At 43.7% G+C, this 15,564-nt stretch overlaps 1 protein-coding gene and 2 long non-coding RNA genes across 7 annotated transcripts in view; 2 read left to right on the forward strand and 1 right to left on the reverse strand.

The window, feature by feature from the left end:
- The window catches only part of LOC310767251, a 124,628-nt gene that overhangs the window by 94,161 nt on the left and 14,903 nt on the right, over positions 1 to 15,564 (forward strand). The gene's annotated exons all lie outside the window — the stretch shown is intronic.
- The window catches only part of RNF144B (ring finger protein 144B), a 69,789-nt gene that overhangs the window by 42,506 nt on the left and 11,719 nt on the right, over positions 1 to 15,564 (forward strand). For all 5 annotated transcript variants that reach the window (XM_083624043.1, XM_083624040.1, XM_083624042.1 and 2 more), the window contains one exon: positions 14,435 to 14,539. In XM_083624043.1, coding sequence (XP_083480169.1) covers positions 14,435 to 14,539 — 105 coding nt within the window. The remainder of the gene's footprint in view (positions 1 to 14,434; positions 14,540 to 15,564) is intronic.
- Positions 53 to 9,338, reverse strand: LOC310767239. Its single transcript, XR_014550785.1, has 3 exons — positions 2,144 to 9,338; positions 727 to 1,774; positions 53 to 359 (listed from the first exon to the last, which is right to left on the reverse strand). It is a non-coding gene; the product is annotated as an uncharacterized lncRNA (long non-coding RNA).

Below are 15,564 nucleotides of genomic sequence, written 5' to 3' on the forward strand. Positions count from 1 at the left end.
TGAAGACACAAAGAGAAACTATCAGCAGGGTGCTAAACTGTCCTTTCCTTATGCCTGAGGTAGGATTACAGTGGTACCTGGGCTCTCGAACTTAATCCATTCTGGGAGTCCATTCAACTCCCAAAACCATTCAAAAACCTAGGTGCGGCTTCTGATTGGCTACAGGTGCTTCCTGCACTCAAGCAGAAGCCATGTTGGATGTTCGGCTTCCGAAAAACATTTGCAAACTGCAACACTTACTTCTGGGTTTGTGGTGTCAGGAGCCAATTTGTTCGACAACTAAGCCATTTGAGAACCAAGGTACCACTGTAATTTATACTGAGATGTAGATTCAAGACAGTGAAACTGTAGTCCTAACCCTACTTAAGGTAAAGGTAAAGGGACCCCTGACCATTAGGTCCAGTGGTGGCTGACTCTGGGGTTGCGGTGCTCATCTCGCTTTATTGGCCGAGGGAGTCGGCATACAGCTTCTGGGTCATGTGCCCAGCATGACTAAGCCACTTCTGGCAAACCAGAGCAGCGCACAGAAACGCTGTTTACCTTCCCGCCGGAGCGGTACCTATTTATCTACTTGCACTTTGACGTGCTTTTGAACTGCTAGGTTGGCAGGAGCAGGGATCGAGCAAAGGGAGCTCACCCCGTCGTGGGGATTCGAACCACCGACCTTCTGATCGGCAAGTCCTAGGCTCTGTGGTTTAACCCACAGTGCCACCCGTGTTCCTTAACCCTACTTACCTGGGAGTAATTGAATTCAGTGGGACTTACTAGACATGGTTAGAATTGCAGCCAAACATGGCCTCGTGATGGGTCACTGGCCACTTCATTAGCAGTTTTTAAAGGCACTTTGTTGTTTTTACTATAAAAGACTAACAGGGCTCCCTCTCTGGAAATCCATTAACTTTGAAGGGAGCATCCAGGGAAGGTAATTGATTTGTACACATCTGTTGATGGCTAAGACATGCATGCTGGGGTGGCTGGCCTACAGTTTTACAGTATTAATCTTTCTTTAAAGGCTAACTTTTCCACTTTGCAGGGCTAGAGTGAATATCTTTCCTCCTTTTTAAAAAAAAAAGTTCTGGGAACAGGCTCTCCTGCACCACCATGTTACATATGGATGAAGTACTATGTTAGCTATGTTGGGTTTAAGAGCATTGGCACTAAAGTCCCCAGTTAGACTCGTTGTTTGGAAAAACACCAGGACATAGTAAATCTATGTCACCAAGTTCAAAAGTCATTCACTATGCAAGGATAAGCGGGTACACCATATTGTGGAGACTTTATTGCATCGGGTGTGATGATAAGGATTACTGCAATTTCCCAGAGCGATATAGGTTTGCTGTCTAAAGTACACAGGGCACTGTTTGTTTTACTCGGTAAATATTAGCGTACTAACCTTTAGCTTTGTGATTAGGAAGTGGTCTAAGAATAGTTTGTCAGCATCTGTACATTAAGAAAAGAATTTAAATATCAGTAGTTTCCAATATCTCTTGGCAACAGTACCAGGGGTGCAAACTTGAATAAGATATTGTGGGTGCCCAGGTAAGCCCCACCTTGCATAATTGATCACGACGCAGTGCACACACACCATTTGAATGGGAATGCCCATCAACTTTGTGGGAGCCTGGCCCCCTCAAATATTTTATTGTGGGGGCCGAAGCCCCCATGGCCCCTGGAGTTGTTCCTATGTACAGTACTAATCATCTAGCATGGTGACAGAGTCCAGTCTGTACATTCTAGCCCTGAGTGCACTCCATGGCACATATTATACTACCAACTAAGTGATTGGCGTAGGGACGCGGGTGGCACTGTGGGTTAAACCACAGGGCCTAGGACTTGCCGATCAGAAGGTTGGCGGATCGAATCCCCGCAACGGGGTGAGCTCCCGTTGTTCAGTCCCTGCTCCTGCCAACCTAGCAGTTCGAAAGCACATCAAAGTGCAAGGAGATAAATAGGTACCGCTCTGGCGGGAAGGTAAACGACGTTTCCGTGCGCTGCTCTGGTTCACCAGAAGCGACTTAGTCATGCTGGCCGCATGACCCGGAAGCTGTACGCCGGCTCCCTCGGCCAATAAAGCGAGATGAGCGCCACAACCCCAGAGTCGGTCATGACTGGATCTAATGGTCAGGGGTCCCTTTACCTTTACCTAAGTGATTGGCACCTGCAAGGTATCTGCTGGAAATTTTGGTGTGGCACCTGTCACTGCATGAAAAGGTGATCAGAGAGAACCTATAATCGGCACTATTTTTCTAGAAAAAGAGGTGCTGGAAGTCACCACGAACACCTCCCTCCTTCTCTCAGAATGGCAATGGCGCCCCCCTGAGTGGTGCCAGAACTGAGTTCCAGCAAGTTCCAGCTAAAAAAAAGCCATTCCTGTAATGCAGGCTCAATGTTAGCAGCATTTCCTACTATTGCTTGAGACTTCTATGCTTTTTCTTAACTCTGTTACTGTGTCTGTGGCTACCCTTTAACCACTAAAACAAACAAAAAGAAACACACACACACACACACACAAACTGATATCTGATACCATATGATAAAGTTATGATTACCACATCATTCCTAGTCTTGTCTTTACTCTTCTGCTGAGAAAGTAGGAGGAGGAGTTTGGATTTGATATCCCGCTTTATCACTACCCTAAGGAACGGCTAACAATCTCCTTTCCCTTCCTCCCCCACAACAAACACTCTGTGAGGTGAGTGAGGCTGAGAGACTTCAGAGAAGTGTGACTAGCCCAAGGTCACCCAGCATCTGCATGTGGAGGAGCGGGGAAGCGAACCCGGTTCACCAGATTACAAGTCTCTTAACCACTATACCACACTGGCTTTAGGAAACTAGGTTGATCTCAGGGTTGCATAGTTTGAGTCAAGGCTTCTTTCTGGGGCTTCCAACATCTCCCTGTAGCACCTGTGTGTGAAGTCAGCAAGTGGAACATAAGCACTGTTCCACATGAGTCATATTGTTGCATGCCGATCTCCAAGCGTTGCCAACATTCCAGGCACAGTGGAGACTATGGTGTCTTTATGATATATGGTTTATTTACACATATATGATATGCAACCTGAATTGAGGAGGAAGAGTACAAACATTTATTATTATCATTATTATTATTATTATTATTATTATTAGTAGTAGTAGTAGTAGTACCATTATCTGATTTCTGTGTTTCACTGCCTGTATGCATACTTTAATAATAATAATATCCCAGGAAGCGTGCAAGAAATCAGATGATGGTGGTAATAATAATGATTGCCCTCTTCCTCCTCATTTCAGATGGTTTAGCTCATTTTTATGCCATATGGACAACTGGGTCTTGATTGGCAGATATTGGGGGTGGGGAGGATGCAGTTTTGGGGCTTTGCAGGTCTGCCCATGGGTGTAGCCGTGGGGGGGGGCAGTTGCCCCCCAAATCCTCAAAAACTATTGAAAAGCAATAAAAATACTCAATTAACCTCAGTTTTGCCCCTCCAGCAGAAGCCTGTCCCCCTCAACAAAAGCCTGCCCCCCATAATGCCCTCTTACAGGGGGGATTTTTTACCCATGAGCTCCCGCCAAAAGCTCAACTTTTAGGGGTGATCTCCCCTAAAAGAACTTTTTGTGCCCCCCATGGGTCCAGCCTACTGATAACAACACTTAGAACCTTTCTTAGCCCAGGGAAGTATCTTTAGAAAATTTTAACCTTGAGATATTTCTCTTCTTTCCCTGGTAGAAATTTCCAGTGTATTTGCAAGTAGGGGTAGCAAATTACAGCTCAGATCCTCTAATCTTAAAATTGCATTTGTGAATATGTTTTTAAATACAACTTTATTAAATTTTCTGTTTTACAATTTCAAATAAACATTTTACAAAGCATTTGTGAATCTGTTTTGATAAAGGTGAGTAACATTGGTCGTTTTCTCCTCACTTGCTTGGTCATCATGCACCAAGTTGTGGATTTTTACCCCAAGAAAGAAAAGAAAAAAGGAGCCCTTTCTACAGAAAGTTGATGCACGCCATTAGCTTGTGTTTGATGCATTTCCTCCATCTAGGTTTTGCTGTTGTGTTTTGAAGATTGCTTTAGGAAAGCCTTATTTACCACTTTCTGAGGAAATCATTTGCAGAAGTAAAACTGCTGCAACAATATGCGGTTTGGGGTATTGAGACACCCCCTCGATTGCCACATACTTGAGGGCAATGTGAAGCAAGGCAGTTAGATTTTTTTATATCACCAACTGCCTGGTTGTGTAGTTAAAATAGAGGATTAAACTCTGGCCTTCCCATTCCAATGTTTCTGATTTCAGCATGCACATCCCATAGCGACAAGGCAGCTGGCATAGGCAGCTCTGCTTTCTTTGAACATATATTTGCTACTTCATACTGTGGTGGGTGGGTCAGTAGTTGTCAGCAAAGGTATTGATATTCAGCTTCATCCTACCATTCCTGGCAACAGTCATTTGTGAGGAGTGGTTGTAGGAATCATTATTAAAATTTGTATATGGCCCTTCACCTGTATATGTCACGGGAGGGGGGTTCACAGCATAAAAATACAAGATAAAAACACAAAATGCGTAATAAAAGCAAGAGAACAAGCCAAACCAATAACCCCATCCCACAAATGCATTTAAAAGACATTGAATGTTAGTCAGCCAAAGGTCTGGTTGAAGAAGAACATTTTCACCTAGTGCTTAAAGATATGTAATGAGAGCGTCAGGCTAACCTCCCTAGGGGAGTGGCTGGGGAAACCCAGCCAGATGGGCACAGTAATAATAATAATAACTAATACCCAAAGGGGGAGCCTTCAGAAAAGGCCTGTGCTCATGTTGCCACCCTCCAGACATCTCATGGAGGAGGCCCATGGAGAAGGGCTTCACATGATGATCTGAGCGTCTGGGTAGGTTCATATGAATACTCACTGAGGTATTGCGGTCCTGAGCTGTCTAAGGATCATTGTGGCCAATGGTGAAGGATGACAGAGATTTCCATCCAGTAACACCTGGAGAGTCAAAGGTTTCCCCATTCCCGTTTTTTCAGGCATCTATATGGTCATCTTGAAAGGGACGCGGGTGGTGCTGTGGGTTAAACCACAGGGCCTAGGACTTGCCGATCAGAAGGTCGGCGGTTTCGAATCCCTGTGACGAGGTGAGCTCCCGTTGCTCGTTCCCTGCTCCTGCCAACCTAGCAGTTCGAAAGCACATCAAAGTGCAAGTAGATAAATAGGTACCGCTCCGGCGGGAAGGTAAACGGTGTTTCCGTGCGCTGCTCTGGTTCACCAGAAGCAACTTAGTCATGCTGGCCACATGACCCGGAAGCTGTACGCCAGCTCCCTCGGCCAATAAAGCGAGATGAGCGCCGCAACCCCAGAGTCGGTCACGACTGGACCTAATGGTCAGGGGGTCCCTTTACCTTTACCTATATGGTCATCTTACTGATTCCTGCACTCTATGGCTGTTACCAACAATTAAAAGAACTCCTTTGTACTAGCTGAATCAATGTGATAAACACTCCTCTTGAGTTTGGATCAGCAACGGGGGAGGCAGTCAAGGAAAAGTGGCCCTTGCACAACTAGCATAACATTTTTTGAGTGACCTTTTATTATTTGATTATAGAGCCAGAGCCAATTAATTTCATAAGCTGAAGCTTAGAAGTAACATTGGAAAAGATTAACAGCACCCAAGGTGAACAATGAATGGTTTTGCAGCTTGAAAAATACCTCTTGTATCTAGAACTTCATTGAAAATATGATTCCACCTTTCCAATTTAATGAATCTCCAAGGTGGCTTCCAAACTATCATTTAAGATAAGAACATTAAGCAATTAAAATAACAATAGGAATCCTGGGAACAACAAGGAAGAACACTTACCTAGAATGTGATTTTTAAAAATACCATTTAAAAGTTTGCACAAATAGTGTGGGCTTGACCAGGTGCCCAAGTGACAGAAATGGTGGCTCCATGTGAATCTTTCTAGTGAAGGAACTCTAGAATCCCACCACAGAGAAGGCACCCTACTCATAGGAGCAGTACTTGCACTGTTTCTAATCCCTATATGGGACAAATAGTGGTCTGGAATGTATCGGCAAGCTCAGCTGCAAATCCTGAGAAGTCTCTACCATATGCAATTTATGTCACTCTTGTATTCCTGTTGAACTGGTGACCTGGCTTGCATGCCAAGGCACCTGAGCCACAAAGTTCCCAGGAGAACAATAAATCACACTGACACGGAATGTTTGGTTTATGGATTCAAATAGGCCTCAGCTTTATTGGTTACAGATGTGAGTGGTTTGGCTTAGGCCTTGGGAGAAACTGGACTATATCTTGGCTGCTGTTCGTCTGCAGAGAGTCCACGGAAGGGTAAATCACCAATAGGAGGTGCCCTATAACTTATGTCAGATAGTGGCACCCCAATGGGTCCCCGTATGGGCTGTGACATAGGCCTAGCCCACACCCAGGCTTCGGACAGTAGTCACACCCCAGATCCCTTTAACAGGATACCCTTACTGAGGAGGGGCAGGCAAGGCAGCAACCTCCCTTCCAACCAAACAAAGGCTTACCCAATGCCTAACCTCACAAAAGTTGTGATGATTGCTACTAGGTAGACGAAAACCAAATGGCCAGGGCCAATTTGCCAAGTGGAAAAAATCCTACCCTGCCCCAACAACAGGGGGTGGCTGACAACTGCGATAGCAAGGTCATATGAAAAGAGGGTGGGTGGGTGGGTAGGGTGATCTGGTGAAGAGGCAAGAAAGAGGGAACCAGCTGGCCACGCCAAAATTACATGGCCCGTGGCCACACCCACTCTGGTCATAGATTGGCTGGAGCTGTCCCCGGGGCACAGATGACGGCAGCGTACCTCCCCCTACACCGGAAAACTGTTGAGGCTCGGTTGACTGGCTGCAACGCTGTACACCGGATAAAAGGTGAACGGACTTGCGCATCACTCTAAGCCAAACTATGGTTTAGTGCAAACAAGCAAATTCGTGGGTTCCCAGAAAGAGGTTTGCAGCCCCTCTGCTCTTCCTCTGGTCTTGCTGCTGTCAGCTAATCCAAAATTTGGCTTAGCATGGCATTTGAACTTGAGCACAAGGTTTGTTTTGCTCCAGATAAACAGCAAGCTGTAATGAAAGGTTCTTATTTACTGCTTATGGTTTGTCTGGGGGAGACAAAACAATGAGCCTGGATTCGGATGCAGGGTCATGAATTAGCTCAAAGAAGCAGGACCAGAGGTACAGTGAAGCGACGGTGATCTTCTCCCTGTGAACCTACGCGTTTGCTTATTCGCACCAAGCCACAGTTTAATTTAGAATTGTGTGTAAGCTGGCCAATTGTTCTGCCTCCTTTCATGCATAAAACAGTAGGCCAGTCTCATAACAAATAGGCAGTGGGTTTATATCTACATGGCAGTGGAATGATTCATCATTTTTGGAATGGTGCAGTAGGATTTTGGAAGGTTGCAAAGTAATTGCAATAGGAAGTGTGGCAAAGAGGCAGTTATGGTCAAATTGGTGAATGCATGTTTGTAAAAAAGCATGGGTTATTTCCCCCATTTGCTGAATTTTGCCCACAATACCTAGATGAAAGCACCATTGAGTTCACAGGAGTTTATTTATCCATGTTTACTCCAGGGATTGCACTGATACTCTGGGTGGATCCACACCATACATTTAAACACATTCAATACATATTTTAAACACATGACTTTCTCCAGAGAATCCTGGGACCTGTAGTTCCCACCTCACAGAGCTACAATTCCTTGCTGTCTTATGTAGGGAAAATTGGATGAACAGGACCATATAAGATATAGGCACTGAGTGAATCGTGTATGTAAAAATACCCAAGCCTCTTTCAAACACTGTGGGCCACGGTGCTGCAGTTAACTAATGTAGCAAATATCAAACTACAGCTTGTGGGTGTTGTGTGCTGCTACCTTATAAATAGCCATTGCCATTTGGATAAGCTGTGGAGCTGGCACAACTTTTTATATGAGCATCAGCTTTCATTCAAAAGCTTATGGCAATAATGTCAGTAAAGCAGGAAGACTGCAGTGGAGCACAGCTCTGGGACTTTTTTCAGAGCAGGAGGAGTGATGACCTCTCTGCTGGAGTGCCAAGGCAATTGGCAAGTGAATGAGGTGATGAGGCTTTTAAGTTTTGCTGCTGTGACAGATTAGCATAGCAGTTTAAATAGTAACATGTCCTTGCAAGGTTGTTTTGCATTTCTAATTGAAAGCTAGAAGTTGCATTTCAACTAGCTGATGTTCTTCAGTTAAAAGCTCAGCTTCCTTTCCAATACATCATCGTTTCCTGTTTATTTGTCTTCCACTCACCCACAGAGTTGTGCTCAGAGTGGCTCACAGCAAAATATTGTTCATTTGATAGAAATTCAGAAATGTATTGGGAACCAAATTGGAAAGAATCGTAATATCAGTAAGTAATTTTTTAAAAAAATCGCTCCATGCAACATTATATAACATAATACAAATAAGGTAGCTTAACAGGGATAATTAAACAGAAGAGAAAATAATACCAACACAACAATAAAATAGAAATAAAATATCACCTTGTTCCAAATCATGCACCTATTTCCTACAGTCTGGACCTACCGTTCAGTCTTCAACCACTCAGAGACCACATCCAATCTCACTTGTGGTAGTGCAAAGTCTGATCCTGGTTCTCACCCAGAGAAGTGGGAACCCATGCAGTCAGAGGCAAGCCCCACTGGGTTCAGTGGAATTTATTCCCTGGCATTGAGTTTATTTGACCAGGAATTGTGGTCATCCTGATGCTCATAAATTGGGTCTTCAGCTATGTACTGTTTCCCCCCGCCTGGCAGGGTTGACTACAGGGGCTGTTATGAAAACTGGTCAACCTGGATAGCCAGGTCTGGCCATAACAGCCTTTCTATTTAGGGACTAAATACCCGATACTTCTGTCTCAGTGCTTGACACAGAGACCACTCTGCAACGTTCCTTATGGGGAAGCCAGCATAGCTTTCCATCCCTGCAGCAAAAGATGATTTAATAGATATCTGAATATGTGTGCATGCAAGGAACAAATGGAACAGAAGCAGGTTAGTACAGTGAGCCAGAGAAATGATGGTCTTGGGAGGAATTCAATATAGCACTATGGCAGTCCTTTCCTCAGTGCAAGTGTTTCAGTTTGCCAGCCAGCGTGTTGCCCCTCTCTTTCCCTGTGTTGTACTGACACCCCCACCAGCCAGTTTGGAGGGGTATGGGGCAGAGGGAGAGGGAGGGAAGCCCTGATGCCCTAGTAGAAGTCCTTGCACAGCCTTCCACTAGCAGGACTTACAGAAATCTTTTAAGTCTCCACTCACCTTTCCTTTCAAAGGGAAGCAACCCCAGCTTCAGTCTTTAAATGTACAGTGGTGCCCCGCAAGACGAATGGCTCGCAAAACGAAAAACGGGCAAGACGAAAGGGTTTTTCGGTTTTTGTGTTGCTTCGCTAGACGATTTTCCCTATGGGCTTGCTTCGCAAGACGAAACGTCTTGCGAGTTCTTGTGAGTTTGTTTCCTTTGTTCCTTTGTTTCCTTGTTTTCTTAAAGCCGCTAAGCCGTTAATATTCGCTAAGCCGCTAAGAGCTGCTAAGCCGCTAATTGCCGATAAGCCGCTACTAGCCGTGCTTCACAAGACGAAAAAACCGCAAGACGAAGAGACTCACGGAACGGATTAATTTCGTCTTGCGAGGCACCACTGTACTGTACTGATAATTCTCACTAGGGCTAACATGCTAGAAAATGTGTTTAGGTTTGTAGCTAGAGATGGAGGAGCAATTCAATTCAGCTTGCATTTCATCACCATCATTTTTAATTTGTATACCGCCTTTCTATCTTACAATACTCAAGGCGGTTTACAAGCTGAAGAAACAAAAGATGTACATCTTATAACAATTTAATGCAATACAAAAATGTGATAATAAAACATAACTTTAAAATAGGCAACCTACATCAAAAAAGTAACATTCAACAATCATTAGAATAGTATAAAATAATATCAGCATATAAAAGTTAAACAGAAATCCACTCAACAGTTACAATAAATAATATCTAAACTGTAATCAATAAAACAATGGCAAGCCACAGTACATAAAATAATACAATACACATTGAGAAGCAGAGGGTAGAGCAAGGCAGGTGGAAGGAGGCCTTGCCTGACGAAGTCTCTCTCAAGGCAAATCAACTTCCTCCACACTTTCCAAAACAATGTTTAAACCAAAACTTAGCCAATAAGTAACAATGTTCTGTGTAATGGTTTTTCAGAGATCTGAAAGATAGTTTGTAAGAGGGGTTTTGGCTGTACTTTGTACACTCAGGTCAGGCCCTCCCTTTTCAAAAGCAGGTTTTACCAGAAGCCTGTGTGTGTGTGTGAGAGAGAGAGGGGGGGGGAGAGGGAGAGAGAAATGAATTAATGTATACCTTGGGAAACCTTGCTTTGTCTTCAACCACTTTCAGCTGTTCAGAAAACATTTTCTTTCATTTCAAACTTCATATAGATACGTCAGCCCTTGACAAATTCTGGAGAGGCATGGAGATAGTAAGAGCTGTAAGTCATAGTGAGCTTTGAGTTTCTTTTGACCTGGTTTGTAAATTGAGAACCTGGAGTGTTTATCGCTGAATTTTCTACGAGCAATAAAAACCTATAAAGTTTTGATTTCCCAGAGACTGCAGAAGTGGCTTGCATGCTACAGGGAGCTTACAAAATGTGAAGAAGTCGCCCTTTTCCTTACTAGTGAAGGTGAAACCAAGAAATGGCTAGGCACCAGTATTTCCTGAAAAACATGCCACCTGGGTTCTGGATTAAGTGTGTGGTCTAGGATGGACCCTGTACCTTTTGGAGATGAATAACCTGATTTTTGCGGGGAAAGGTCTCCTTAACGAAGAATGTGCTATGGTCTTGGGCAGACATCTCCTTCCTGACATGTTGATGCAGGAACAAGCAAGAGCTGTGCTCCATGTTCCGACTATTGTTTGTTCAAAGAGCTTTCAGGTTAGCCTTGAGGACTTGGCTGGTAAGTTGTTTCCTTAGAAACCACTCTTTTGTCCTGAAGATAGCAACAAGACTGAGGGGTGAGGGGGAGAGAGAAACTAGTCTGAGGAAACATAACTATCTGCAAGGAACTTGCTGTGTTTCCACCTGTGCTGACATTGTGGCTTTTCAAATGAAAAATCCTGGTCCACACGAATAACTATACACTGTACGCTCATGTATAATCATAGTGCAATATATGCTTGCATTACTTTGTTACAGATTACAAGTGTGCATGGATGCATAATGTTTCCCTGTGTAGGGAAAACATGTGCAGCTCAAAGCCGTATTGGCACAAACACAGTGTCATAATGCTTCAGTGATTTTAAATAAGGCTTATCCCAAATTCTCTCCCCCACCCCCTTCAGTTTGTTACAGGTAGTCAATTGCCACATTTGGGTAGCTTGAGCTTAGTCTTTGTTTTTAAAAATAAAACCTCTCATTTGTAATATGACTTTAACTTGGAAATGTACATTAGTAACAAGTATAAGGGGCACACCCACTATATGCTGGCGCAAGAGGATACTAGTGGAAAGGTGTATTTTCAAGACTTAAAAAAAAAAAAGATGGAATTTTGCCCTAGTGTGCTTCCAGAAGTTAATTTAATTGTTACTTACCTAGATAGCTATCTTTGATTAACTTGTGTGTGTTCACAAACAAAGGAAAATTCTTCTTGGCCTTTCATGCCGTCTCTGTAGGAGTGGGGCTATTAGGCTATAAGAAGGAAGAAAAGCTCCTTGTGGTCTTTCCATGTACAGTCTACCAGTGAAGGACCTAGTGATGAAAAATCATTTGAAAAATAGAGGGTGTGGCCTCTGCACTGTCAGTCGATACTCAATCTAGCAGGGGAGGGCATCCATTTTTAGCCTTTACAGTGTGATAGTTCAGTGAACCTGACCAAATTGTTGAAGTGCAGTCCCCCTCCTCACATGTCCCTGGGAGGTCTTTTGCTGAGTTCTCCTGCAGTTTAAAATAATCTCTGCTTAGCATCACATCTTCACTTCGCCTTGTTTACAAATGAGTTGGGAATCCTTTTTACAAACAATGGTTAGTTGCTAAACAAGTAAATTTCACAACCCAGGGTTTGAAGTTCGCTTGTTCAGCAACTGACCATAGCTTGTTGTAAGCCAGAATTCCTGGTTTGCACACTATGCTAAGCCCAGGGGCTTTGGAACAAAAAGTAAATTTGACAGAAGGCTCTTCCCGACTGCAAGTGGGAGTGAAGTAGCCATTGCACATGCTTGCTGACATCCATATAGTGCTAAAACGTGGTTTAGAATTGCCTACAAATCAGACCAGTGACTCCTGGTCACCTCACAACTCCCTGTGCATATGATATGTATTTATAACCACCATTTTACAGAATTATATTTAGCATAATGAATACTGATATGAATCTGGGGGTTAGTAAGCAGTGTGCCAGAGAGAGAGATGCTGATGTCTGTTCTTGGAAGCAATGCTATGTGTATGAAAGGGACAGAATCTATTTGGCAAGAATGCTGTGGACCCCTCCATTGTACTCTTAAAGTTGTATACATGTGTAAATAAACCATATAGCATAAAGACACCACAGTCTCTGTTGTGTCTTATTGTCCCAGAGGAAACACAGACGCTGGTTTAAAATGCGTCTGGTACTCCTGGAATCTCACACCGCTGGAGTGTTTTTGGCTAAGCTGGAAGATGAAGTTTGCAGGTGGGATCAAAATTCTTGTTTCAAGTTCTGGTTATCAAAAGATCCCTTATGTCAAATATGCAAATATCAGCTTGAATGATTTTGATTTAAAATAATGTGCTTTGGATTACAATAATGTTCTTTTGTAACATATAACGCTGGACACCCTAGGATATTTGTTTATAGCATGTATTGATTTTCTATTCTTGGCCTATGTTTTACTCAAACTCCCTCTGCCTTTCCTGGTTAAAATTTAAAATTGGTCATATTTTTCGTTTTGTCATTTGCTTTCCAAATAATAAGGGTTGCAATTAGTCAGCTGGAAACCTTTTAAAGTATTGAAGTAGAGAAGGTGAAATGGAACATGTTGAATAAGGAGGGCTGGGCGTCCTTGGGAAAAGCCATGTGCTGTACTGTGATCAGCTTCCTTTGCTTGTGGATGTGGGGAGAGATTATCCACAAGTGGTCTTGAATAATGGCATGGCCTTGCAGTGAGAGGAGCGCAAGTGCTTCGTCGAGCCATTACCTAGCAACGTGAGATCAGAACAAACTTCTTGACTGGCAAACTATAGAGTTACACACACGCGAATTCCCAAGGCTTGCTGTAATGAAATTTTGAGCAGAAGTGGCAACAATATGTGTCTTAACTCTTTCCTTGACAGCCGTTCCTCACACTCTTAAGTAGCTGCCCAATTGCTTTCCCTTCCTGCTTGTAGCATTCCAGATGCATAATAATTTGTGTAAACGTGAACTTGGAATCCTACCAAAGAAAACACATCTTGGAGAATGGGGTTGATTTCTGGACAGAAAACAGCTAGCAAGGAAAGGGGATTTTCAGGGGTTCATCTTTTCAGGGGCTCATCCACAGGGGAGCAGGCATCTTGCTCCGGATCCACTGTTCCCCCATTTGAATTTGATCTTAGAACACGCATCCGCATTTGTGTTTGTATTTTAGTTTACGAAACTGCTGCTTCCTGCCCCTAGTTGTGGGCATTTGCATGTGGTGGCTCAATTCACATTGTGCGATTTTGACTCTACCTTCTAATTTGCTATTTCCACTCCCTCTGTTTGAGCACAAACTGAGCTTCTATGAAGGAAGAAGTCGATGAAACAACCCCACTCCCACCGGAACAAAACAGGGGCTCGCCGAGCCACCTGCCCAGCCGATATGGCCCTTGGCGGGTGGAGAGGAGTACCGGGCCGGGCCATGCTGCAGCTGCCTGCTTGGGGGCATCTAGTTCATGCCCCCTCAAAAATTGTGTGCATGGGGACATGGCCCTCCTGGCACCCCCCATGCTACGCCCCTGATTCAGAGTCCTGATGAGTGTGGACCGGACAAGTGCTTGAAAGGCAACACTGGTATCCAGAGTCTGGTAGCTGGTTCCTGGGAGTAGGTCCAGTGGGCAAGCTGGGCCTGGCATCAGCCAGCAAGACTTTCTGTCCAACAGATCCTTTCTCTGTGCGGTGCCAAACTCTGATATATCTGTAACCAATAAAGTTGCAGTCAGTTTTTACCCACACGCTGGTCTCATGTACGTTTGTTGCGCCTGGTTGCTGACTCTGAGCCTGTGTGCTTCTGGGACATAATGAAGTTTTTTGTAGTCAGTTGTTTAATCTTTGCTTTGCAATTGCAGTTGCAGTTATTGGAGTACTGTAGCTCAAAGAGAGCCAATTAAAGAAGTGAAGGCACACTGTTAGTTAAGATACAGTTTGTAACTTATGTTTTCTCCCCTTTCTTCTTCTTTTAGTGCCTGAAACAGTATATGCAGCTGGCTATTCGTGAGGGGTGTGGTTCTCCCATCACTTGTCCAGACATGATGTGCCTCAACCATGGGACTGTGCAAGAAACTGAGGTATCTCCATTTGTCACTTCTTTTTCTTTCTAATATTCTTTGTTCATTTACATAATGAATACATTAGAATGTTTCCTCCCCTTAATTACTCTAATGACTACTTGGCAGGAGGCCCACTTGACAGGAGAAACTAGAAACAAGCAGATGGTTTTCTTCTTGTTTTTCCTTTCCTGGGGAAATGTTTACTTGGCATCCAGGCGGTCTCAAAATTGTCTGCTTAAAAGCCAGAACATCCCCAATCTGAATGTCACCAGCCCTCCTTTAGAAAATGAATGTTGGAATATGTATGGCATTCCAGGTTGTAAAACACAAATCGTAGAGAGTTTTACACATGTCACTTGCTGCTTAAATTGTGAACTGGGGGCAAGTGTGAATAGAAATTAGAAGCTAATAGTTTTCAGGAGAGAAGTGATGGTACTTATGTATACATATAATGGTGTCTGTGTGTGTGTGTGTGTGTTGGTTGGTTGGTTGGTTGGGACACAAGCTACTTATTTTATATTGACAAGATTTCTGAAGAAAGGCTGGACGAACAGCAGGTGAAATTAGAGGTGGGAACATGAGTATTGGCGTACCAAACTTATTATAGCCTAAGCTTTTGTAGACTAGACTCCATGATCCCTGTTCACGTAATGTCTTAAAGCATTTTGCAGTCTGCTCCTTTACCTGCCCTGCCCTTCCTCTCTGTCCACCCCTTTCTCCATCTGTGCCCTCCCACCACGACATCCCAGCACTTCCACCTTAATGCTAGAAGGAACATTTGCCACAACAGCAACTTGTAAGGTGAACTACAACTAACATGCACAGCTGCAACACTGCCAGAGTCTGTTGAACAAGTGTTCGTGGTGAAACTATCATGTGACCACTTTATCACAGGTACAACCATGAACTCTTTCCAGTGGTGGTCACCTCACATTTTTCACCACATCTATGAAAGTACCTAACTCACCAGAATGTATGCCACACAAGAGAGGGACCTGCGATTTCCCACAAGATTCATATGATTTTTAAGGCTACATTTGAAA

Source organism: Podarcis filfolensis (genome assembly GCF_964270895.1).
Source record: "Podarcis filfolensis genome assembly, chromosome: 7".
Lineage (NCBI taxonomy): Eukaryota > Metazoa > Chordata > Lepidosauria > Squamata > Lacertidae > Podarcis > Podarcis filfolensis.